We start from the raw sequence: 25,873 nt of genomic DNA, 5'->3' as shown, positions 1-25,873 counted from the left end.
TTTTTCATTCTGAAGTAGATCAGTATCTTCTAGTAAATCAGTCTAGAATTAATGATAAACCTAACACTAAAAGTATCAATGAATAGAAGTACATTTATATTAATTATCTTTTTTAATTTACCCGGTATTTTAGTTAAACTACAGAATTTCTTTTAGTTAACCACAAATCTGTTTATAATTTGAAAATTTTATTTATGACGAAAGACATTTCAAAGTTAAAAAATAAATTTTCAACCTTGAAGTAATTCAGTATTCTGCTGTTAAACTTCTTTATTCAGGCAGGCAAGTGGAGGCACTAATTACAGAATCATAAAAGGAAATAAATATGATAAAGTATTTAGATTTTGCTGATAATGATATCATAGAATTGAATTTGGATTCTCAAGCAATATATTTAATTAAGTATGAAAAGTAGAATTTCTTGATAATGGGGAATTTTAATAAAAACTGTGATACAACACGTTATCCTAGAGAATATTATTTTTAATATTCATCACTTGGAAAGAGTTAATACAGATAGAGTTAAATAATGAGGAAACTTTATTGTTCTTTTTTTATGACTTTAATCTAGTTTTATTGAATGGTCAGATAGCAGGTGATGATGAAAATGTGTACAACAGCTTTATGCAGTAAGTTGATCCTATTGTAAGAATGACAATGTTTGTACTTTTTGTAACAGTGTATTTGTTTTGGAAAAGGAAATAAAGATTGATTTTAAACCACTGAGAAACAAGAAAGTTGTAAACAACTAGTTGTCATGTTTTCAAAGAAAGACCAAGTAAGAAACAAAATGAAAACTGGTACAGATTTTAAGTCGCCAAAAGAAATTTCTATTGCTCATTGAAAAAAAATTAAGAAAAGAAGTTTAAAAGAGCCATATATTTAATTTTTTGTAATTTATTCTAATGAAATTCATGATCCTAAATCTAAGCATGGACCTTTTGATTTTATAGTGTATAAAAAACTGATTCTCTCATTAATACTTACTAAAAATTATTTTCATATTTAACTAAACTTCCATATTTAGCAAACTATTCATGATTTTATGCAAAATATAACTTTTTTCATTTAAAAATTTTTCCAAATGAAGTAATTATTAATTTTTTTAAAAACATCCATACGATTTCCAATGATTTATATTTCAGTTAAAATATTGGTAATTATTTAGAAAGATAACGCGTATTCGAAAGTCAATAACCTTAGCTTATATTGTCATTTTTACTGTGCTAATTGTAAATTTATTATTATACAAAGGGTTTCGTTTAATTTAGTTTTCTTGTAATTTAATCATGTTAATGTTTCATTACAATCTATCAATAACTGAAATTGTCGCAATTTTATTGAAATTAAGAAATCAAGAAATTCATGGTTAGAATTAGGTAACTAATGATTCTGTACAATATCAACATAACCTAACGCTCATTAAGGTCTAATTTAACCTCATTAAATATTAAATTTGGCAATTTAAAATGTAAAAACAAGAGAATACTGATACAAATTCAAACATTACTCTCGCCGAATATGTATTTTTTGATAATCATTTTAAAGTCTTTATACATTAAAAACTACAATAAGGCAATAATTTCTTTTGTATATTTGCAATCAATGTGGAGCAAAACAACAATTTATGTCACGATTATTGACTTTTGAATACGTGTCATCTTTCTTAATAATTACAAAAATATTCTTGCGAATTTTATACTTAATATTCTCTGGTAATTTCTTACTGCTTGTAAAACAAACAAAATATTACTATCGCAGATATGATAATATTAATTCCAATAAAGTGTGAATTTTATATACACTTTAAGAAGGTGAGAGACCCAAAAATTTACATAGGTCTTTATTAGGAAATTCTGTGAGAATAATTTACTCTCTCCAAAAGGGAAAAATATTCCAAATGCAAAAGAAAAAATTGTAATCCCTTCAGATCAAGAACTTCAAGAAGGAGAAAAGCTCCATTAAATTCTCAACTGAATTGAGGTTGAATTGAAAAAAAAAGAATAAACATAAATTGCGATGAGTGTTTTTAAAAATTTTGCAATTGATGGTTGGTTATCACAAAGATTATAGTCGATTAAGCAAACAGTAAATTCTGGCTTAAATTTACACTAAAATGCTGTAAAAAATACACAATTAGCAGTTATTTGGGGGAGCACCACACAAAAAAAATGTGTTTAACATGGATTGTAACACAATAGTTCATATGATTATCCTAATAACAAATATATAAGAACATACGTTTTGGGAAGTGTTACAATACGTATGTTTGACAATACTTATGTAATTTTAATACTTTAAATACATAATAATATTATCTATATTTACATTCTATTAAATAAACCACCTAGTACAGAATATTGAGATAAGACATATCTTTTATTTAATAGAATTTAAATATAATTTAACAGTACAGAGAAATAACATAAATCTTAAAAAAGATTAATTTCAGTAAAGTAATATATATACATAAATATATAGAAATATCTTAAAAAATAAACTTACTTGATTATTAGTAACCCCTCTAAGTGTAATATTGAGAGATTTTTTACAAAAAGGTGCTAATGCTAAAATTACTTCTAAATAATAACCTATACCACGTAGTCGACAACATTCATGAATAAGAGAACCACCAATCAAAGATCCTGGTGTAAAAGAAAATGCTGTACCAGTCTCATTAACTTCTAGCCACGTTCCATTTGACATTTTATCTAAGAGTCGCAGTAAATTTACTTCATATTCTGAAAGAAGATCATTAAAAAAATTCAATAGTATTTACAAAAGATAAAAGTTTAAAGAATTTAAATACAGAAAGCACTGTCCAGTGATAAGATGCACAAACTTCCATCAACACTGATATTATACCAAGTGAACAACTGAAAACTGAACTAAGCCAGCTCAAACTGCAGTTATTTGAGTATCACCTTTAATCCTGCTACTACTATTGGTTGTTTGTTACTACTTTTTTCTAATGTTGTCAGCATAAACTGTTCATGATTAAATATAGTAGTTCTGTTCTTTGCAGTTGTGTATATCTAAAATACCTTATTCAATCGAGGAAACGGTTGTTACAGTGAAAGCTTATAGCAGAATATGGTTAAAAATGGTGTACGGCCATAGCCAATATTCAAAGAAAAAATTTCTACCAATCTGAAAAACCTATACATAAGTTATTACAGCAAAGTGATGTAAATATAGTTCTTGCCTTAAGATTCTTCATGATTTTGAAACCATATCGTATAGCAACTTCAACTGTGTGACAAGACTTAAGAGACACAGACAGAACAAATGTTTTTTCATTTTCTTATTAATTTTCTAATAAATCTTTGTATATTTTTTTAAAAATCCTGTATATTTGACATATAAGCTTCAATAAATTATAATTTAAGTAATAGCATATAATAAATAAGTCATTTAATAAATACAACCCCGATCTGTGCGGTAGAAAGACTAACTTCATCTGGGCTTGAATATATATACATACATGCCAGACTTAGCATTATACACAAGGGTAGATTTTTACACTGTATTCTTACCTCACAAGTTTTGACCTTACGAAGTAAATTAAATCAGTTGACAAAAAAGGTAATTAAAGCTCGACTTTCTTGACGAAAGTTAAGCATTTTTAGTCTTAATACTACCTTTCGAAAATATTCGAATTTTATACTTAAAAGCTACTCAAATCTTACCTTTTAAACCAGGTTCATCATCCCGAGTTCTTATATCGGTAATTCTGATAGCCTTACCACTGACAACCGATAATAAGAGTCGCTGTCGCATGTAATTGCTGCCCTTAAAGCACAGAACATTTGAATTATCCGCTGCCATAGTTAAATAATCAGTTCTGTAAAAACAGCAAAAATCTGGAAAGATCCACAGAATTATCTACTAATTAAACAATAATCAAGATACAGAACTGCAAGTTAATCCATCTCAATAAATGTCATAACTTGATAAAATATACACATTGAATTCACGTGTAATGGTACACATAACCTTTAATTGATAATTCGTACACGAATGAACGATATAAAGGATGGCAATCTTAGTGAATGGTAACAATTTGTTGGTTCGTTCACTCACTCAACTCAATCTATATTTTTCTTGGCACTTATTTCCACTTAAATTATTTGTATCTCAAAATACTATTAGTAAGGCCTCCAAATCTCTTCTAAAATACAAAATAAGTTGTAGTTCATCGTTCAAGCTTCCGGATCAGCTGATTTCTTTCCTTGCGAGGTTCACAATAATTTCATCTATATCGTCTTCGTTAAAATAAATATGTAGCACGTCGATGTCCGAATTACGGTCAGGCATGGCATGGCATGACATTTTCACGCGCTACTAATTGTTATTTATATTACGGTCATAGCTCAATTGTTTTTAAACTGGGCCGGTAGAAAGAAATAAAGATGGTAACAATAGTCAGACAAACATAATTTTTACACTATAGGTGCTAAACCGATATTTTAGTCTTTAAGCTTTCTTGAGTTTGTTGGCTTCATAAACAGTTTTTACGATTTATTTGACTGTATTGTTTATACTACCAAGGGAGTGTTTGTTGGTGTTATAAACAAACATGTTGGACTGCCTTAAGGAGTGGCCAACGCTGGTGAGAGCAATCTCCGCCATTATAAGAGGGCGCCTGTCAGCCAAAAGTACCAGGCTCTTTGTAAGGCTGCAGCTAAGCAGCGAAGGCGACTTCAGAGAAGTGTAGAGTTTTCTGAATTCCAAGGGAGTCGCCATTCACTCCTTCCAGCTCCCAAAAGATAGCGAGCTCAAAGTGGTTATCCGGGGCATCCCGAAGAAGTAAAAGAGGAGCTGACCTCGCTCAGTTACGAGACAATTTCAGTTAAAAAACTAACGACAAGGGACGGAAGGGAAACGGTTAGGCAAACTCTCAGACTGCTACAGTGGAACGCCAATTCAGTAGTAGGCAAGACGGCAGAACTTTGCCGTCTGGCTGAGAATCTACTAATCGACGTGATTGTCTGAGACGTGTCTGAACGCGAACAAACAACTGACCATTCGGAATTACTTTACGTATAGAACGGATAGGCCAATACGACCCGGACGTCCTGCCAGCGGCGGAACCACAACCTTAGTCCACAGACGCCATATACACACGCGGTTCGACCTCCACACTAACGTGATGGAGCAGACTTGTGTACATGTGGAGCATCTAAGCACGGTGTATCGGCTGATTTCGGCTTATAATAAACCAAACTCAGCGGTACCCGACGCAGATCTAGATGCCGTGCTAGAAAATTGGGATGGGCCCATGATACTCATGGGTGACTTCAACGCTAAGCACGAGTCTTGGAATAGCAATCTGAGAATTGCAAATGGCAGGTTGCTATACTGACGAGCACACCGGTTAGTCGTCATAGGCCCCGAGGTGCCCACCTTCGTTCATCGAACGGGCAGATCGAGACCTCATGTATTCGACATCGCAATTATGAAGGCGGTAACAACTCCGGTCATGATTGAAACGATAGAAGACCTCAGCTTGGACCACTCTCCTGTCTTATTGGAGTTGGACCAAGCAGGGGGCGGCCGAGACCTCCCGACTATACCCCGAAGGTCAATGAATTGGAAAAGGTTCTATGAAACTCTCCTACGGAATTACAGGCCAGCGCATCCTGAACTCCTGACCACACCGAAGGAAATCGACGACACGGTCGAACGCGTCATATCGTCAATGACTGAGACTCTGTCCAACAGCTCTACGGAAAAGACCACGAGGCCTATCCGTAATAATCATCTCACACCTCACATCTATGATGCTATAGCAGAAAAGCGAAGACTGAGGAGGAGATACCGAATCACTCTGTCCCCCGATGATAAAAGGGCTTTTTATATTCAAACGGACAGAGTGAAACAGCTGCTGGTACAACATCGAGAGGATTCGTGGAATGAATACCTCGCCTCGGTCTCAGACGACCACTCCTCGGTGTTCAGGCTAAACAAAAAACTACGAGAAGGAAAGAATTTCCACCACCCGTTTGTGAGGCAACAAATCCTTCTGGCATATTCGGAGACGGATAGGGCGGAGGTTTTCGCCGACATCCTGGAGAACCAATTTACTCCAAACCCCACTCCCGCCTCGAAGGACGACCACACAACCGAGGTAGAGTCCTTCCTCATAGATTAATTAGCACAGGTGGAGGACCCCCCACTAGAAATAGACCAAGTCACTGAGGCGGAGGTTTCCGCTACAATCAAAGCCACAAGCCCCGACAAGGCTCCAGATGTTGATGGGATCGGTGCCCGCACATTCCGGAATTTTTCACCCGCTCTTATAGCGACCATAACCACAATATTCACGTCAATTTTGTACGTTGGATATTTTCCGAATTGCTGAAAAACTGCAAAGGTTGTATGCCTACCCAAACCTGGGAAAAGTCTGCTCTTTCCCTAGAATTACAGGCCGATTTCCTTATTATTACTAGTGTTGTTAAAGTTATTCGAAAGGATTTTCCTGGAAAGACTTAGGCGACATTTGGGAAAAGGAGTACGGCCTGAGCAATTTGGGTTCAGGGAGAGCCAATCGACGACCCTCAAACTGGTTAAAATAATAGTCTTGTCGGAGGCCTAAAAAGAAAAGCGGTACCTGCAACCATTTCTCTAGATGTAGCTAAAGACTTTGACAAAGTTTGGCATAGCGGCTTGCTGTATAAACTCGCACATACGACGATTCCCTGTCGCTATGTCAGATTGATACGGTCTTATTTACTAGACCGACAATTTGTTGTACGCGTAGGAAACAATCTCCTCAACCATAGACTGCCGCCAACGAGCAGTGCTTTCGCCATTCTTGTACACGGCCTACGTCAACGATATGCCGCTGTCGGAAGGAGTCAAAACAGCTCTATAAGCAGACGACACGGCATATTATTATGAATCCGGAAGTGTAGATTACGCGATCGAGAGACTCCAACGGCAATTGGATCTAGTAGAGCTCGATATGTGGAGAATCAAGGTCAACGGTGAAAAATCGGTGGCAGTGATGTTCATATACAAGACACATGCTCCAGCCAGGTAGCTGGAAATCTCAGGAGAGAAAATCCCCTTTGGGAAAACAGTCAAGTACCTGAGAGTAGTCCTGGATAAACGGCTCACCTTAGGAGAACATGTTAAACATGTGACCCAAAGGGGAAAGGCCTCACTATACCCAGTACTGAACAGTGCCAGCCCATATCCACTGGCGACCAAATTGCTCATTTTTCGGCTATACGTCCTGCCGATTCTAATATATGCTTACACGGCTAGGGGAGCTTTGTTGAACTCCACGCTGCAAAAGAAATTAGATGCCGTCCAAAACATAGCGTTGCGAACGATAATTGGAACACCGTGGTTCGTCAGAAACGTCACTCTTCGCTACGATGCGGGACTACACACCGTATCCAAGGTGGGCGTGGTGCAGGCACGCAGACTGTTGGGGAGAGCGGCCGTGTCTGAACACGGCCATCTCCGGGAAATCTGCCGAGAGGACCGTACTCCACAGGGTATAAGAAAACGGCCTCTTGCCGTATTAAACGAACCACCGTGAAGAGGCGGTAAGAGAGTCAAAAAATGACAAACCAGGCTTAGGAGCCCGTGTATCGTGTAACCTATAAATGGAAACCGCGCGAAAATGACCGTTTTCACAATTAAATTTTGTTAAAACTATAAAAGGCTAGACAACACCCCACACTGTCCCACGAAGAGACCACAATCTCATTTAGTCAGCATATGCGACTCCCTCTGGAGAACAGGCTGCATTTCTCCCTCCAAATAACTATGGCTCATTCACCTATGGCGCATTCCTGCTAGCCCATAGGTGCTGGTACCAAAGTACTTCAGCGGATGGACTGAATCATGCCAGGATTATTAGGCTCAAAAGCTTAGTCTCCCACGATCAGAACCAGTAAATAAATTCCACGCTGGTCCACATTGATAGGAGAGCAAATTACCAAATCTGTCCATAAATAACACTTAAAATTTATAACTGCCACTAAATAATTGATGAAACCCACCCGATAATAGAAAGATACAGCAGCAAGGGACATTGTCCAGGCTCTGCGATCTGTAGGGAAAAATATTGAATCCCCCACCATTCTTGTGTTCCATATAAACAATCTTTTATTCATTAATCATCAGTTATATAAATAATTAATAACCTTTGCAGCAGTCTACATTGTAATACAGCTATTAGTTCACCAAAGGATAGTGTTCCTGCTGAGCACAGTATAATAAGGAAACTACACTATATTAAAGAAAATTAAATCTTTAAGATTTATTTAATATGTATAAATCAATTGTTCTATAACCATCAGCCCAATTTAGCTCAGTTTCTGTCTCATCAAAAACATTTCATGTAACATTCTAAGTATTATTAATATTGTAATACCATTTATATTAAAAAAAATAATTATATTTCATTATAATTTTATTTATTATAAATGTTTTTTTTAAAAAATGTTTGTATAGTTTTACTTTGAGTTGAGATAAAAGGAATGAAAATCAAATCTTGTATAAATATAGAATTTTACCATTCATCAGTGCTCTTAGATATGGGACAATAATTATACAAAATTCATGTTGGCACGTTGTGTAACTAGGTTTATTGATAGATTCATTTTTATATATAAATGAAACTATTTTGGTTATTTTTTGTGATAATTAAGGATGAAAATTTTCATTATCATAATACAAGAATTAAAGACACCTTACTCAAATTTACTAACATATTTTAATTTAAATGTCCTGATCCTTTGCTGCATTTTTGAGCATCAAAACTAAATTTTTCAGATATTTTTTGAAAATCACTGGAAATTTATTCTTACTTTCCATCAGTTTAAGGTAATTTAACAAGTTGCTACGCCATCAACAACTACTATTTTAGTAGTATAAAAACCTTACATTCAACTGCCATGTTGACCTCTGACCCTTGAAAAATTTTGGCGATCCAAAATTTGTTGGCATACGTCAGGAGGTCCCACGTTGAACTGGCCAGGGAACTTCTTCTTTCTTCAGCTTCTTCTCCAGGCAGTGATTGAAGACAAATTGAAGATTCACTCTATTATTGGAGTCTGTGAGTGGTGAGGCCGCAGCCCTGGGAGAACTGCAACTAAGTGCAGCTACTAAGTGGGAATGACACTTGTGCAGGTGCGTACATATACTGACTCTCGCTGACATCTGAGCTGCTAGCGTTGCGTTGACCGATATGAAGTTCAGCATGTATGTGGCAACGTCATGTAACTGGTCTGTTACTTTGTGCATGAATAAATAAACGTATTTGTGTCAGTATGTTTGTTGATGGGTATGTGTGTTTGTTCTATTTATTACAAAAAAGTTTCTGTTATCATGTTGGAAATGATATGCCATATGTAGGTATTACGGTAGTGTGTGAAATGCTTTAAGATGCAAAGTGATTTTGTTTTATAATAATATTTAGTCTGTTTGTTGTTTCTCAGATGTCTCTACTAGTAGGTATAATTGTAATAGCAACTGCTGATTAGTTGTATCGTACCTTGGAGAAAAGTATTAGATTTGATGGAATAGCAGCAGTAGTTATTTATTACATTTTTGTACAATAGATAGATATATTGACACCATAGATAGTGCAGTTTTAAGATAAAAGATCATAGATTTAAGTTTTGTTCTTTAACAATTCTACAATTATTTGAAATCTAGGATTTAATAAAATAGAAAAATTATTCTGTAATGGAAATTCTAGCATTCAAATTAGATTGCATATAATAAACTAATCACAATCTCTTTTTTGTGTCCGTTGTTGTGGTAAGAGGGTCACTGGAACATCTGTCTGTAATTATTGAAAGTCCAGATGTAAATTAGATTTAATTTTGTTATAAATCTACTACCTTTTACAACTGTATGGAATTTCAAAAATGCTCCAGGTCAGATATTAAATTCACTATTATAGTTTAATGGGGATTTTGAACAGAATATTTATAAGTCTGCACAAATTTCTTGTGGAAGTTTTACTTTTTTCTAGGATCTATATCTTTTCAGTAGTAATAATTTTTCAATTTGGGTCTACCATGAAATTTAGATTCCCCTTTTTCCCATTAATTTTAAATTACTATTCAACAAGTTTGATTGTAGATTTGTTAAGCAAGAACAAGAATATGCTGCATGAATTTGACTGCAAGTAGCAGTATGTAGGTATATTTCTATTTTATGGTGTGAAACTTAATCAAGCATTAGGTTTAAATAGACTGCTTTGTTTATTAAAAAAATGCATAAATTTCATTGCTGAAAAACAATAAGGCATCAATATCTAACAGTTTTCTAAATTTTAAATTTATTAAAAATCTTTTTGTGAAAGTTTTCTATCATAAGAACATTAAACAGTTATCTACTCCTTAAATATTGTTCATGGCAATGGATATGTGTTTGATTGGAGTAAGGTTCATGCTATCCCAATCTTTCTAGAGATAAATTTTTATCTCATTCAGCTTAAAAGGAGTATGAATTAGACTGTGGTGGCAAATTGAGTCAAAGGTTTAGTTAATGCTGTTTCTTTAAATTTATGGTTTCATTTGAGATTACTTAAACAATTATTTATGTTTTTTATTCTTATTCAGAAAACCTTCAGGAATAGATTCTGAACTTCATAAATAAACATAGTTGACTAAAATTCTTTACTTATTTTAACTTTTTCTTTCTACTGAAATGATTTGTATAATGTTTTATTACTACATGCTTTAAGTCTCTTTACAGGTTCACTTGATGTGTTATACTAGAATTGCTAATGCCTCCCAGAGGCATAAGCAATTCTATTAGAAAATAAAAATTTATTTAATTCTAATAAAAATTTATTAGACAATTTTTTAAATAAAATATGATTTTTCAGATATGAGTATGATTAGATGAAATATTTAGACATCATGTAAACTACAGAGCGAGCAAGAAGAAAGGTCTTTCAAAATGTTTGATATGTACATTTATTGCAATTAACAATTATTAGTAATCGTAAAAATTGTTTGTCTCCCAAATTTATTATTATTTGCAAAACTTACCATAATTATTTATATCTTCATATTACATCATATACAGAAAAGGTAAAAGAAAAACAAGAAAAATGATTGAGAGAAAAATATATTTATGTGTTATGTGTAATTCCATAAATATCTCAATTTAGTTACAATACAAATACTATTTATAATTTAAAAAAAAAAATATTTTTATAAAAAAGGTAAACAAAATGTACAGTGCATCTACTGCATATGAAAATAACATTGTGCAATATATTTTATACAAAATTATCTTGACATCACAATAATAGGTGTTTTTATAAAAAGAAAATTGTGTAATCATTATAAAAAAAATAAACAAATTTACTTATTTTCATAAATAACACAAGTAAAAACATTACTTGGATTTTTATAAAAAGTATACATTTTTTACCGTTTTAAAAAGAATAAACAAATAACTCTATATGAAAATTAAGAAAAACTTTTGATAAAAAAAAAGTTTAGCTTTGAACTGTTATTAAGAGAAAGGAGTTAAAACTGAATGAAAAAATACAAATAGCTTTTAAACAAGGGGGGGAAGGGAAATAAATTCAGCCTTTCTGATATTTTTATGCCACTCTTGGTGATTCTGTGTCATTTCTGGCATTAAGCCGAACATCAACATATCATTATGGATGGTTCACATCCAGATAGTCAGTGGGCACGGACCAGAGATCATGCTACTATAATGAAAGAAAAATTCTGAATAAACTCAGTTTAAAAAGAATCTTAAAAAGCATATGTTTAAAAGGTAGTTTAACATATACGTATATAATCTGAATAGTGTTCAAAATACTTCATATTAAACTTTAAATTAATGCTAATACTTTAAATCCAACATTTTTATTTACCCCCTCTTACAGCCACGGGCCATTTGTGCTTAAAACTCCTTCTCCTTTACCTCTCAATCATATATGAGCAATCTATTTTTATTATATTATGTTAAAAAACAAAGATTCTTCTTTACCAAGTTAAAGAATCTACTTGTCCAGTTTTGCATTTTGTTACTTTCCATTTAATTTAACCATATTGCTTGTAATTTATTGAATAATTTAATGATGTCCTATAAAAAAATTAGAACCATTTTTTAAAGAAAGTATTTAAAAACAAAAAAATTAACATTTACTGAAAAATTGATGATACAAAACTTTAAAAATAGCTGTTTATCATTTATCATAAGTAATGACTAATTGAACAATTGTTTCAAAAATTTTGTTTTTCTTGATATTAATTTGTAAAATTAGAAATAATCAATGTTTTTATTATTATTTTATGTTAAAAATTGAAGATTCCTTACAAAGTTAAAGAATCTACTTGTCCATTTTGCATTTTGTTACTTTCCATTTAATTTAACCATAATTTTATCCACATACAGTAATTTTTATGAAATACTAGAATCGAAGAGGGAAAATCTATAACTGATAATTTTAATAAACAGAAATAGTTAATTAGAGATAATACAATTCCTAAAAATTACTCTATCCCAGTGTAATTAAAATATGATATAATTTACACTAACAGGCTACTTTCAAAGCTTCTTACCTTATATTTGGCATTAATGAAGTATCAAGTAAGATATTCATGAAGTATATTGTATTAAACATTACCCTTTTACAATATTTAAGTGACTAGTTTAAAGATAAATTACACTGTTTCAATAATTACAATTGATTTGAAAATAAAACAATTTAATGGATACTTTAAAGAAAAAAAGATTGACCTCATGAATTTGAATTATAAGTATATATATATATATATATATATATACACTGCAAAATTCCAGGTATGTAGTATAGCTTGTTTGAGTTGGGAAGTTTGGTCCCTTATTCATGTAATGAGTATATAATATGTGCTTGTTACTTCTGGATCAGCAGGCTAGGATTTGTAGTTAATTAGAATTAAATAATAGAATGGTACTGGAGATAATATCGAGCAGCTGTCATCATAAAATATATCTAGTATGGTTAATCCCTGAACTGTTAAAAAAAAAATACTGATAAAATATTAATTTCACTGCATTTCTAGATATTACCTTTTGGAAATATCTTTTCAAAACTATGATGCAGTTCCTTTTTCAGTGGTGTGGCAGATGGCACTGCTGTTAGTGACACTCATTTTACAAAGTGGTTAGAAAGTGTACTTACCATACGGGAAAATAGTAAAATCAATCAGTATTGTGTCTGTAAATTCCATACTGTTCAATAGTATTAAGTTTATGTCCTTATTTGCTGTTTGTAAAATTTGTATACTGTTGTTATATCTTTGTAAATATTATGAATTTGAATTAGATGATTTTCAAATATTTAGAGTGAAAGCATTTATACAATTTGCAGGGCTAAGAAGGCCTTTTTTTAAAAACCCATCTGGCAGTAAATTATAAAAATGATAATTATTTCAACTTTATTATTATAATATAGCAAAAAAAATAACTATATTAATCTTTTCAATAAAAACAATCTTAATAACATCTCTTTTAGCATACAGCTAAAGCTATATGAATATTGAAAATTTAAATATAACAATAATAAAAAAAATAAAAATATAACAAATTATTTAATTGTATAATTATGTAAACATAAAGTTTAAATACCCCTACTTTCCAACAGAAAAAAAAAACGGAGTTTAGACAGAAAATAATTATGATTAATGATTGCTAAAAAAATATGACTAAATAATAATATATAAATCTTATATTAATTTGCTACTATATAAAAGTAGAATGGACAGACAATATCCATTTACAAACTGAGTTAAAAATAATAAAATAGATTAAAACTTAAATGATAAAGAAATTTTTTCTAATGAAATGACAAGAATATTTTTCTTATGGAAATACAAATACTTAATGTAGATGGTGATTATCAGTTAAATATATATATAAATGTATAACAATACTTAAAAAAAAATTAATATAATTATATACAATTTAACATTGTACTAAACATAAACTATAATAGATCTTAATATTTAAATGTATCTTATAATTATTAAGGCAAAATTTTCATCTTAATTATATAATAGGACATTTGAACAGAATGAATACAGAGGATTATTATGAGTAACCTTCATCGGTAAAGTTTTATTAAATATACAATGATGAAATTATATTTATAAAAAGAAAATCTACATTATAATTATTGCTTTAAATACACTAAATCAGAAAGTAATAATAAATGCGTAGTAATAGGAAGATATTATATAAAAATTTTGATTAACTGAATCGCAAAAAAATCTATAATGTAAAAAGATGGAACAATAGCTAGTTTATCTAACATTCATAAAAATGTTCTTGTTAGTAATTACAAATATTAAAAAATATCAAAGTTGATAATGAAGCAGAAATAAATGTAAAAATAAGTGGATTCTCTTAGATTGTTTGGCAAGGGATGTATCAATGTTGAAAATCTACCTCAGGATAGTTATGAATTCTGATAAAAAAAAATAACAAGAATGTTTAAACTGCGCACACTGTATCTTGTCAATTGACAAAGTGAGTTGATTTTTTTTATTTTCTAAGGAGTCAAGACTGGTCAAATGTGAAAAACCTTCTAACCATTTTCTTTGATTACAATGGAAGGCTTATCACAAATTCATACTGCAAGATCGTACAGTCAATAAGAAGTACTACCTAGAAGTTTTATGCAATTCACACGAGGCAACCCAGAGAAAACAACCCAAACTTTGGAGAGACAATCCATGGATTTTGCACCACGACAACACATCATCACACACGGCTTTAATTATTCAACAATTGCAAAACATAATACTGTTGTGATGTTACAAACACCCTATTCTCCAGACATGACTCCCTGTGACTTTTTTTTATTTTCAAAACTTAAAGGACACTAATGGACAATGTTTTTCAACAGTAGATGAGATAAAGGTGAAATTACAAGGCAAGCTTAAGGCGATACCTAAACAGGCATTTCATCAGTGTTATTCAAACTGGAAGCTACATTGGCTTAAGTGTAAAATATCACAGGAGGAATACTTTGAAGGGAACGTAATAAATATTGAAGATTGGATAAATACTCTTGAGAAAATTAAAAATTCCTTTTTTTTAATCGAACCAAGAAAACTGAATAATGAATTTGAAAAAGAAATTAAGACTATATAGTCTGAGTTACAAGTTTTGATCAGATGAATCTAGCTTAGTGAATTTGCCAAAATGGTCAGCTTGTTATATTATGTTTAGTATAGCTATTTGCTCTCATAAACAATTATATTTAAATTTAAATTCTGTAATACTACTGCAGTACATTTTATAAAAAAATTTCATATAAGAAATGAGTCGTGTATGTATAGTAGAAAAGAAATTATTTACTGCAGTTCTAGTTTTATCAGTAATAATAGCTGTACTAACACATAAAAATTTAGATGAAAGGATAAACTTATCTCTAACATCAGGATCCAGACTTTTTCAGGTTAATGTTTATTTACTCATTACAGAATATCTTATGAAGAAAAACTTATGCATCTGTTAACTCATATGCTTCTGTTCAATATTTATGTTTTCCTATAGCACATTGAAAAGACACTATGGTGTGTAAACTGTCAAGGCCAAAATCAAAATAACTCAGTATTCCTTTACATCTGTTTGACAACTACAAATATTTTCTTGGAAGCAGATATAAAATTATTAGCACCAGGCAGTGATTCCGCATATAGTAACTGTACCTTCTGCATAGAGTAACTTTAATTAAAAACAGAAAGTGGTTTTCTTTACCTTTACAGCTGTGGTTCTTTCTGAAGTCAAGAAATAATCCTAATCCTGTCTGTGTTAAAGTAATGTGTCTGCCTGTATTAAAAGGTCATTTAAAGTGAAAACTGTTTTGATGAAAAATCACTTGCAGAATTGCTTCTTGTGTCGAATGTTCAATTTAAGAAGGAAAAATTCTGAGGAAATTTTACTTGCACTGAACTACATTATACAGTGAGTTTTTAATGCACATAAATTATTTAATTTTAAAAGAAAAGTGATTTAAATATTAATGGCAGTAAAATAATGCTTCAACAATTAATTAAGCTATTAGGAATTATTTTAATTTAAAAAAACTGTTTTCTGCAGCATTTATACTCTCTTTACACATCAGCAAAACTAAAATCTTCTTTTTTAAGCCAATTAATGAAAAGTTTAAACATTATTCCTCGAGAAAAAAATATTTGTAAGGGAATGACTTCAGAAAAAGTTGTGGGAGAAAGAGAACAGTTATAAATATGAAATTATTAACTAACCCCATTGAATACAAAAGGTAATCATTCTATATCAGAATACAGAACAGTTTTTTTATGAAGAAAACCAAGATTTACAAAGAAAATGTTACATGTGTATAGCATAATGTAAAATATCAGAAACAGCGGAGCACTGCAAAGTCTTTGAAACTAGTGAATTAGGAAAATTGTTTCAAGAGTATATCATATGCAAACAAATCTTTAAAAAATACTGTGCTATAAATTGTACAATAGTGTAAACACAATAAACAACATATAAAAGAACATCTGGGGTTAGTAATAACATGTTTTCTTTATATTTTATAAAATCATAATTTACACATAATTACATAGTAAAAATATTTAATCCTGGGAGTTACATGAATGATAAAGTAATTTAGATAACAAACAATAAGGTTTACACCCACATAATTTTTTTTTTATATGCAAAATATTAAGAAAAGTTATAAAAAATTCATGCATAGATTAACACTTTCATTGCTGAACAATTTTATTACCATATGCATCCTTTGCGCTCAAATGAGTTTGTGTTTTTTAAATCTTATTACCATAAAACATGACTAATTAGTTTTTTGTGAACAAAATTTATTATGACAGAAAATACAAGTTTACTCTCTGTATCAATGTTTGATTCATGATTCTTAAAATTGTATTTGTAATTTAGTGCTTGATGACCACATTGCTGGGTGTTTGATCTTTAACTACAGAGGTCTATCTCATCTTGGTCAATATTAAAAAATATATAAAACAACAATACATAATACTTATCATAATTTCACACACACGTGCGTGCGAATATTAACTTACATATATTTATTTAAGTTTATTTTCCTCTTGATTGGATAGAATTAAATACAATAAAGACATATTTTACTTTAAAATATTACCTTTATTAATTTCTTGGGTTAACAAGCAATACTTATAAATTAAATACACAACATTTCACTTAGAATTCTCTATAAGCTTCCTCAGGTGACAATACACATTCACACATACATCATACAAAATTCTCTTACATACTAAGAAATTAAATGGTCCACCCATCCCTAGATAACAATATTTTATCCCCACCTTGTTGTAATAGATCCCCCCTACACATACTGACTCATCTTATCTTTAGAATATTATCTTTTTATATAACCTAATTGTTATTTCCTGGGTATTGAAAAACCTTTACAATGGACATATTTTTACAAACATTACAAACTTAAAAATTACAAACATTTTTTTCCATAAAACTAAATTTACAATATAAATATGATTTTTCAAATTAAATTAACATATATGTTGCTTAATACGGCTACGTCCATTCTATTATTGACAGTGTTTGTATTTTTCTTGATGTAAATCATTTCTAGAGTGATCCTTTTATATGTATTTTGTTCTTTGTCTAATATTTTGGTGCTGTTGAAATCTAACAAGTGTTCATGTTCTATTGTATGTTTTGTGAGCGCTGTCACTTCCTTTTTTCTATATTTATGGGCTTCTATTCTTTTTTTAAGGTATTGAGATGTTTGTCCAATAAACAACGCGTTACAATCTTTACACGGAATGCTGTGTATACTACGTTGCCTTGTTGATTTTTTTTTTTTTTTATCGGTGATTTTAATTTAGAAAACATACTATTCAAATTGCTGTAATTTTGTTGGGCTATTGCAAAATCCTTTTGTAGCAATTTTTTAATCTTTTCTGACAGACCTACAACATATGGTAATGCAACATAATTCTCACACCTATTATTTTTGTTAGATTGGTGTTGGCTGATGTATTATTATAGTGTTTATGAATTGTATTTTTAAATATATATATATTTTTTTAAATATTTTATTTATGACAAAAATATTTAAAAATACTATTCATAAACACTATAATAATACATCAGCCAAGCATCCTAATAAAAATAATAAAGCTGATAATTATATTGCCGATAGAAAAAATCAACTAGTCAACATAGTATACAGCATTCCGTGTAAAGATTGTAACATGTTGTACATTGAACAAACATCTCAATACCTTAAAAAAGAAAAGAAGCCCATAAATATAGAAAAAAGAAATTGACAGCGGTCACAAAACATACAGTAGAACACAAACACTCGTTAGATTTCAACAGCACTAAAATATTAGACAAAGAACAAAATATATATGAAAGGACCACTCTAGAAATGATATACATCAAAAAAATACAAACGCTGTCAACAATAGAACGAACATAAGCAACATATGTGTTAATTTAATTTAAAAAAATCATATTTATATTGTAAATTTAGTTTTAAGAAAATAATATTTAATGTTTGTAATTTTTAAAAATAATATGTGCATTTTAAAGGTTTCAATACATAGGAAATGGCAATCAGGTTATATATATAAAGAGATAATTACCTAAGAATAAGATGAGTCAGGTATGAGGAGGGGGATCTATTACAAGGATGGGGATAAAATATTGTTATCTAGGATGGGTGGACCAGTTAATTTCTTAGTATGTAGATTTTTGTATGATGTGTATTGTCAGCTGAGGAAGCTTAGAGAATTCTAATTATAAGCTTAAGAATTCCACAATCTAATTAGATCGTGAATACTGATATTCTTTGGTGGTCAGGTTTCAAACAACCACACATCTCAGAAATGGTCGACCTGAGACTGTACAAGACTACACTTCACTTACATTCATATTTATCACCCTCATTCATCCTCTGAAATAATATCTGATGGTGATTTCCAGAGACTAAACACAAAAAAAAGAAAAGAGAAATCTAAGTGAAACGTATATTTAATTTATAAGTTTCTATAGTTGATTGGTTAACCCAAGAAATTAATAAATGTAATATTTTTAAGTAAAGAATGATTTTTATTTTATTTATATATACTGGGTTATGACTGAAGTATCCCACAAAAGAATAGCACACATGATTTGATTAACAAATGGGAACTGAGTACCAACTTAAGGGAACAAACAAAGCAAAATGTCTTAATTATTGCGGTGGATTTACAAAAGCATTGTTGATGGACATATAGACCTGATTTTCCTTTTCATATCAAACAAAGGCACTATTTTATTTATAAGGGCATGTTAAATTTGTACAAACCAGATATCAGTTGACTGAAAATCCTCATTTGATATCTGAGCATCCACTTTACAATGTGAAAACTGGTGTATGAGTCTTGTTTCTGGTAACCACATAGCAAAGCCAATATTTTTAGACTAGATTGTCAATGCAGGAGTGCGCCATACAATTTTCAAAGCATTCTATGCTCAGTTAACAAACTGAGTATACTCAGAATGTAAAAAAAGTAAGGCTTCTTCCAACAAGAGAGCAGTGTATTGTACATTAGTTTCACCAGCAAAAGCTCATGAGGCTTTATAGAAAAACAAGCTGTCAGCAAAGGAAGGTAGCCTTCACGTTCCCCAGATTTTGTCTAGTTATGATTTTTTCTTTTGGGGAATTTGAAAGATAGACTTTATGAATAAAGTCTATCATTATTCATGAATTATTCATCATTATTCATATATTATTCATGAATTGAAGGCTATAAAATAATAATAAATAATTCATGAATTCAATGAGAAATTAAGTGCATTAACAACATTTTGCATCAACTATCCCTCAATATGAACACTTAAGACAAAATAGCATCACTGTGCAGAATGCTCACTTCAAACATCTTCTGTAAAAAAGTTAATGCAGAATTTAATTTAATTTTTCATTTCTTTCATAAAATGTTATGTCACAACTGTGTTTAGTCTGTGGCAGTGCTGTTTTAAGTTGCTCACCTGTATATGAATATCTCAAGAGAATAACAGTAACAGAAGTTTTTTTTTAAGTTGTTTATTGCTCAAAGAAAAAGATATTTAATGTTTGCAGCAAAGGTGTTTTAGTTTTGTAAAATTGGAACACCTGGAAGCTTAACTGTTACTTCTATGAAGAAAAAAAAGATAAATGTATAAGAAAAACTAGACCTAGAGATTCTTGTTTTCTTCAAAAATAAAAAAAAGACAAATTCAAAAGATTTCCAAATTGAATAGATTATATAATTTATGCCTGAAAGAAATTTAAATTAGATAAGTAATCAGAGTTGATAACTAACTGGCTTGTGATTAGAGTGAATGAGTAGAAAAAATTTTTAAGTCTTTAAAAAACGATTTAAATGTTTTTTTAGTCAATAATGGCAAAGGTAGTGCAATTATATGTGAAAACAACAAGATTTAATGATATAAAAATCAGAAATAAATGAAAAAATGGTTCAAAGATGAATTATAACAATTAAGCATTCCATCCTTGCTGGTCTCTACAAGGTTAGATGAAAAGAGAAATATCCTACATCACATCAGATTGATCATTACATCGAGAGACTGCATACTTTCAGATGTAGCAGTGACCAAGTGCAAAGAGAACTAATTAACAAGTAATGCAACTTCAATGAAGCTTTTCATTTAATAGAAAATGGAAAAATAAAATAATGATCGCATTATATGTAACGTGCCAGTTCTGTAATCTTGCAAGTGTGTGGTGTCATGCTTTTCAAATGAATAACTGAGTAAGTACAATATTATCTGTATGAATCACCAGCTTTTTTTCCAATTGTCCTCCTGATAACTCAGGTTGAAGAAGTGGAGTGTAAATAATATTAGATCTCTAATACACATCATGCTGTACTTTTGACCCTATAACTAAGTTATAGTGAAATATTTGACTAAGATATAAATCTTTGATATGTTTTTACTATTTATATTTTCAAAAAGAAAAAATATATATAATTGATTTTCTGTCAACATTGTTTTTACACTTTCTAATGAATATGAAAAACATTTAATGTTGTAAAATATATGTATAAATTTACATAACTAAAAAATTACCAATGAAGAACATCAGCTAAGAGATTTAACATTATAATTAAACAGTTAACAAACATTAAACAATAAAAAAATAACATTGTTCAATTTATATACAAATCAATACAGATTAGAAACAAAATAAACATAAAAATTATTAGTCAATTAAATTACAAAGTACACAACAGTGATATGTTGATGAAACTATATTCAGTAAAAATCGCTTAATAAATTATTAAATAATATAACAATTCTTACATTATTCTTTGTATCATCAGCACTAACTCTATGTGAGTAAAAAATTAATTTAATTAATTATAAAAACTATATAATATATAACAAAAATAGTTTTAAAACTAGTTCTTAAATTAAATTTTATGATTAGCAAAATCATAATGAAACAGTCCATAAAATATGAGTATGTAAACACTTAAGAAACTGCAATAAAGTAAACAAAAAACAGCAAATATACGTGTATTATATCACTTCACTACATTGAACGTTCCATAAATTTTAACAATTTTTAATTACATAGAAAAAAAAATATTGGTGCAATAAACCAAAAAATCTATACAAAACAAAAATGCTTTCTTCTAATCATGTTAAATAATATACATATATATATATATATATATATATATTTAAGTCAATAAAAAAAAAACCACAAAAAACATCTATCAACATCCCTAGAACTATCCAGTGGTCAAATCCACTTCTATGCTAAACTTGAAACTGTGGCTTTATCAGATGTATATCTTTGTTCTAGATTTTGACATGCAGCAACAAGTTGGCCGTTTTCTACATAAAGATCTTTAACTAGCACATCTGCTTTTGTCAATCGATCCATCTGAAAAATAAAATGTATGAGTTATAACAATCTTGTTATTCTTTTTACTATGTACATCTACAGTAACTTAAATCTAACTGGTTGAGTATGGGACTCTAGTAAGATGAATTTGATAACACTGCAAAGAAAGGGACAGGATATGCGTTTCTATTTTTCTTACAACATAAGACTTCATTTTAAGCCAAGGTGGCCATATCTTAGAAAATGGCCCTACATTTAACATGTTATGTTTTCAGAATACAAAAAATTTTTGTTTATTGGAAAGCTGAATAATTAGTTGCCTAAATATTTAAGTAGCAAATTCCCAATTCATTCGGGCAGTCAATTAGTTTTCAAGCAGTCTAAGTAGTACTAAACCATCTTGCAATTTGTCATCCGTGGCCCAATTTTCTATTTTATTATTACCTTATTTCTTCTGTTAATGTTTGTCAACTATCTGTGAGAAAATGACAAAAAAATGGTTACAAAAAGTCTCAGCATAATAATTTCAAAACTAAATTTTAATTTTTCTAACTTTTTTAATGTTAAAAAATTTTAACTTTGAAAAATATAAACTTCAGCTAAAAGTATTGTAAAATATCAGTTAAACTGTCTATTAATATGTTTCAAATCATTATGTTAATTAAATCTGAAATTAACATTTATTTTAGTGTTTGGTTTAAAATCAGACACTCAGTGCTGCCTATGGGCAGCTTTAGTATTAAGAACATTCTGTTATACTAGTTAGTCTGAGTTGGACAGTGTTAGAGTAATCATGCACGCCAGTACGGCCTCTGCATCATAGTAATATAGTTAATTTTTTTTTTTTTTTTGGTTGTTTGTGGGTGAAAAACGCTTGGGCGTTCATCGCCCGGTAGTTATTATTAAAAGGGTAATATAACTCCAAAATAATAAGCTATACAAGGTGTAAACGTAATATTAATCATATAATAAAAATTTACTAAAACAAGCCAAGAAGGCAAAATAAAACCCAAAACTAATATCACAGACAAAGTTGATAAAATATTAAAAATAAAATAATAGAATAAAGAAAGTATAAAAACTTACCTAACTCTGATGGGTTGTGCAAAAATCCCCACCCCGGTTAGTAAAATTAAACACATAGAACTAAAAAATCAAATCGGAAATAAAGGTTAAAATTATTAAAAAACTCTCCTTACAGAAAAACATATATAAGTATATTAAATCCTTTGCAGTAACCCAGTACTATGCAAAAAGAGAAACATTCGCTCCAAAACCCTGCCATCATTGCCCAAGACATCACAAATGCTGCTGGATATATTAAACTGATGACGCAATGCTGTATAACATACGCAGTCCACGAGAATGTGGTGCACAGTCGTGCGGCAGTTGCATCGTGTGCACAGGGGTGGGTCTCCTCCTGACATTAGATATTCGTGTGTGATCCTCGTATGCCCCAACCGTAACCGGCAGAGGACCACTTCCTCACGACCAGATTTTCTGCAAGAGGAGCCCCACGGCAACACTGAGTCTTTAATCCGTTGAAGTTCACTATCGACGGGGCAGCCGTCCAGCCACTTTGCCGCCTTGCTCGCAGTGATTGTTTTATATGATTAATAAAATCAAAGGTAGTAACTCAGGTGGTGAAAGGAGGCTGAATACACGCATCTTTCGCAGCAGAATCTGCCCTCTCATTACCAAGACTCCCAATGTGGCTAGGGATCCAGCAAAAACCTACCCCCTTGTTTCGTTTTTTCAGATTTCGTTTTTCAGATGGCAGCAGCTTCAGAAGATACGACAGAGTCTTTGGTTACGATGGTCTCACGATTATCTCCATGGTTTGCAGCAGCGCAGAAAGTGGAAGTCACTCTCCGAAAATCTTCGACCAGGTCTAGTAGTACTAGTGAAAGAAGACAACTTACCACCTCAATTTTGGAAAATGGCTGTAATAGACAGTGTTTTCCCAGGTAAAGATGGTCTAGTACACGTAGTTCAGTTGAAGGTAGGCAGCACGTTTTTCAAGAGACCTATTACTAAACTTGTGCCATTGCCAATAAACTGAGACAATGTAATTAATATTGATCAAAGATCAACGTGCGGGGAGTATGTTTGGTTTAAAATCAGACACTCAGCGCTGCCTATGGGCAGCTTTAGTATTAAGAACATTCTGTTATACTAGTTAGTCGGAGTTGGACAGTGTTAGAGTAATCATGCACGCCAGTATGGCCTCTGCATCATAGTAATATAGTTTAGTATTTGTTAACCTTATAAATATAGTATAGTTAGTTCTCAATCAGTGTGTAATTATTTATTTATACAGTTCATTATTCTGTTATAATGTACAGCCCGTTACATTTAGTTTTTCTTATTTACTATTTGTTTTTAGTAAAATGGTTAGGAACTCTATTAATATTTGAGCTTTTATTAAACACTGAATTTATTTTTTGTAAGCAATGCAAATTATTATAAATATTACTTTAAAATAATTATCTAGGTTTTTTAATATTAACAACTGGCTATAGAATCAATAAAATTGTTGAGAAAAAACTAAGTAGTTTGCTTCACATTGGCACTGTGTTAAAAAAATAGTATAAGCAACCGATTCTAAAAATATTATATAACAAAACAAAATTATAATGTTTTAAAACATTTTAAACTTATTATAAATGTTTTAAAACACTGTTTTCTTTTCTTTTTTTTTGGAATTCATATACAATTAAAGGAACTTGGTTTGTAGACTATGAAATGTATATTTGCAATTGTTAGAAGAAAAATGCAGAAGATGTAATGAAATTGTTTGTTTATATTTGCAATGAATGCTAGAACAAAAGCGTTTATCTGTTTATATTTCATTTACGTCTGTCTGGTTAAATTTTCTTATTAATAACTGATCATCTTTTACATATTTTATTCAAAGTTTCAATGTAAAAAAATGGGTAAGGAGAGATATACAGTTAAAAAATTCAACTAGAACTGATATGGAGTGACCATGTTAAGTGGGTACTGTATTATATCTGCAGATCAAACCAGTTACCCCAACAGGCTAATGTATTTAATTCATAATACAGTACAAGAAATTTTCCTTTTACTGAAATCATATTTCAGTTCATTTAAATCACAAACCAAATGGGAAGTATGAACCAAAAAGATAAGAATTTGAAAATAATATATATTTTGTTAGCATGTATTATAATAAATTCTATCTATAAGAAACTTCCACTTCGATTGTAATGCTGATGAAGCTGCCAACCTGTAACCATGCTACAGGTACTGCCAGCATGAAAACAACTATCTGAATGAGAAATAAACACAAGCAAATTAATTTTTTAATTTTCCTTAAATTTGTTCCCATCATAGTATCATATCAGCCTTCATATTTAAAAAAAATAAAAAATAAAACCAAGGTTTTCAGCTTCAGCTCAGATCCCACCATCTCTCAAGGATTGATAATAGTTATAGAAAAAAATTAATATCTTCCTAATAATAAGGCTACTTATTACAGAAAATATGAATATGCAACTACTGAAAAGTCATTAAAATGGTCTAAGCTCAACGGGTAAAATTTTATGAGTCTATACATTTTAATGGAAAAAATTGGAATTTACCAATAAAGAATAACAGTGATCAAACCATCTGATGTATAGTCTTGAGATTAAATAGAAAAAAAAATTATGAACTCTTTTTATATATATATATATTAATAATTAAAATTTTAATTATTTAATTAAAATTATTTTACTAATTAAAAGGTACTCACTAATTCTTTTGTAACCCTTAACTGCTGCTGCAATTTCTCTTGAGTCAAGTTTAATGTTGCTCTTAAATTGACCAAATCTTTTTGATGTTGCTCCCAGGAGACTAAAATAATAGAAATAAATTCAATTAATTGCTTAATATAATAATTATCTAATTTTTAAATTACAAATATTACTCCTATTCTACAACAACTATGTTGTACAACAGTATTGTATAATATTAATAGTA

General features: G+C 30.4%; 2 protein-coding genes across 4 annotated transcripts in view; both read right to left on the bottom strand.

Moving 5' to 3' along the window:
* Positions 1 to 4,002, bottom strand: part of LOC142327013 (RNA 3'-terminal phosphate cyclase-like protein) — a 39,982-nt gene extending 35,980 nt beyond the window's left edge. For all 3 annotated transcript variants that reach the window (XM_075369768.1, XM_075369767.1, XM_075369769.1), the window contains exons 1-2: positions 3,690 to 4,002; positions 2,506 to 2,741 (exon numbers count right to left, since the gene is read on the bottom strand). In XM_075369768.1, the coding sequence (XP_075225883.1) occupies positions 2,506 to 2,741; positions 3,690 to 3,828 (375 nt within the window). In that variant the 5' untranslated portion in view covers positions 3,829 to 4,002. The remainder of the gene's footprint in view (positions 1 to 2,505; positions 2,742 to 3,689) is intronic.
* A 17,273-nt stretch (positions 4,003 to 21,275) lies between these two features.
* The window catches only part of LOC142327011 (uncharacterized), a 96,653-nt gene continuing 92,055 nt past the window's right edge, over positions 21,276 to 25,873 (bottom strand). Inside the window, exons 22-23 of the mRNA XM_075369764.1 lie at positions 25,647 to 25,747; positions 21,276 to 21,928 (exon numbers count right to left, since the gene is read on the bottom strand). Coding sequence (XP_075225879.1) covers positions 21,797 to 21,928; positions 25,647 to 25,747 — 233 coding nt within the window. The 3' untranslated portion in view covers positions 21,276 to 21,796. The remainder of the gene's footprint in view (positions 21,929 to 25,646; positions 25,748 to 25,873) is intronic.

This window comes from Lycorma delicatula, chromosome 6 (assembly GCF_047948215.1).
Source record: "Lycorma delicatula isolate Av1 chromosome 6, ASM4794821v1, whole genome shotgun sequence".
Classification (NCBI taxonomy): domain Eukaryota; kingdom Metazoa; phylum Arthropoda; class Insecta; order Hemiptera; family Fulgoridae; genus Lycorma; species Lycorma delicatula.
The sequence above is the reverse complement of the archived record's forward strand: the minus strand, read 5'-3'. Positions and strand labels throughout refer to the sequence as shown.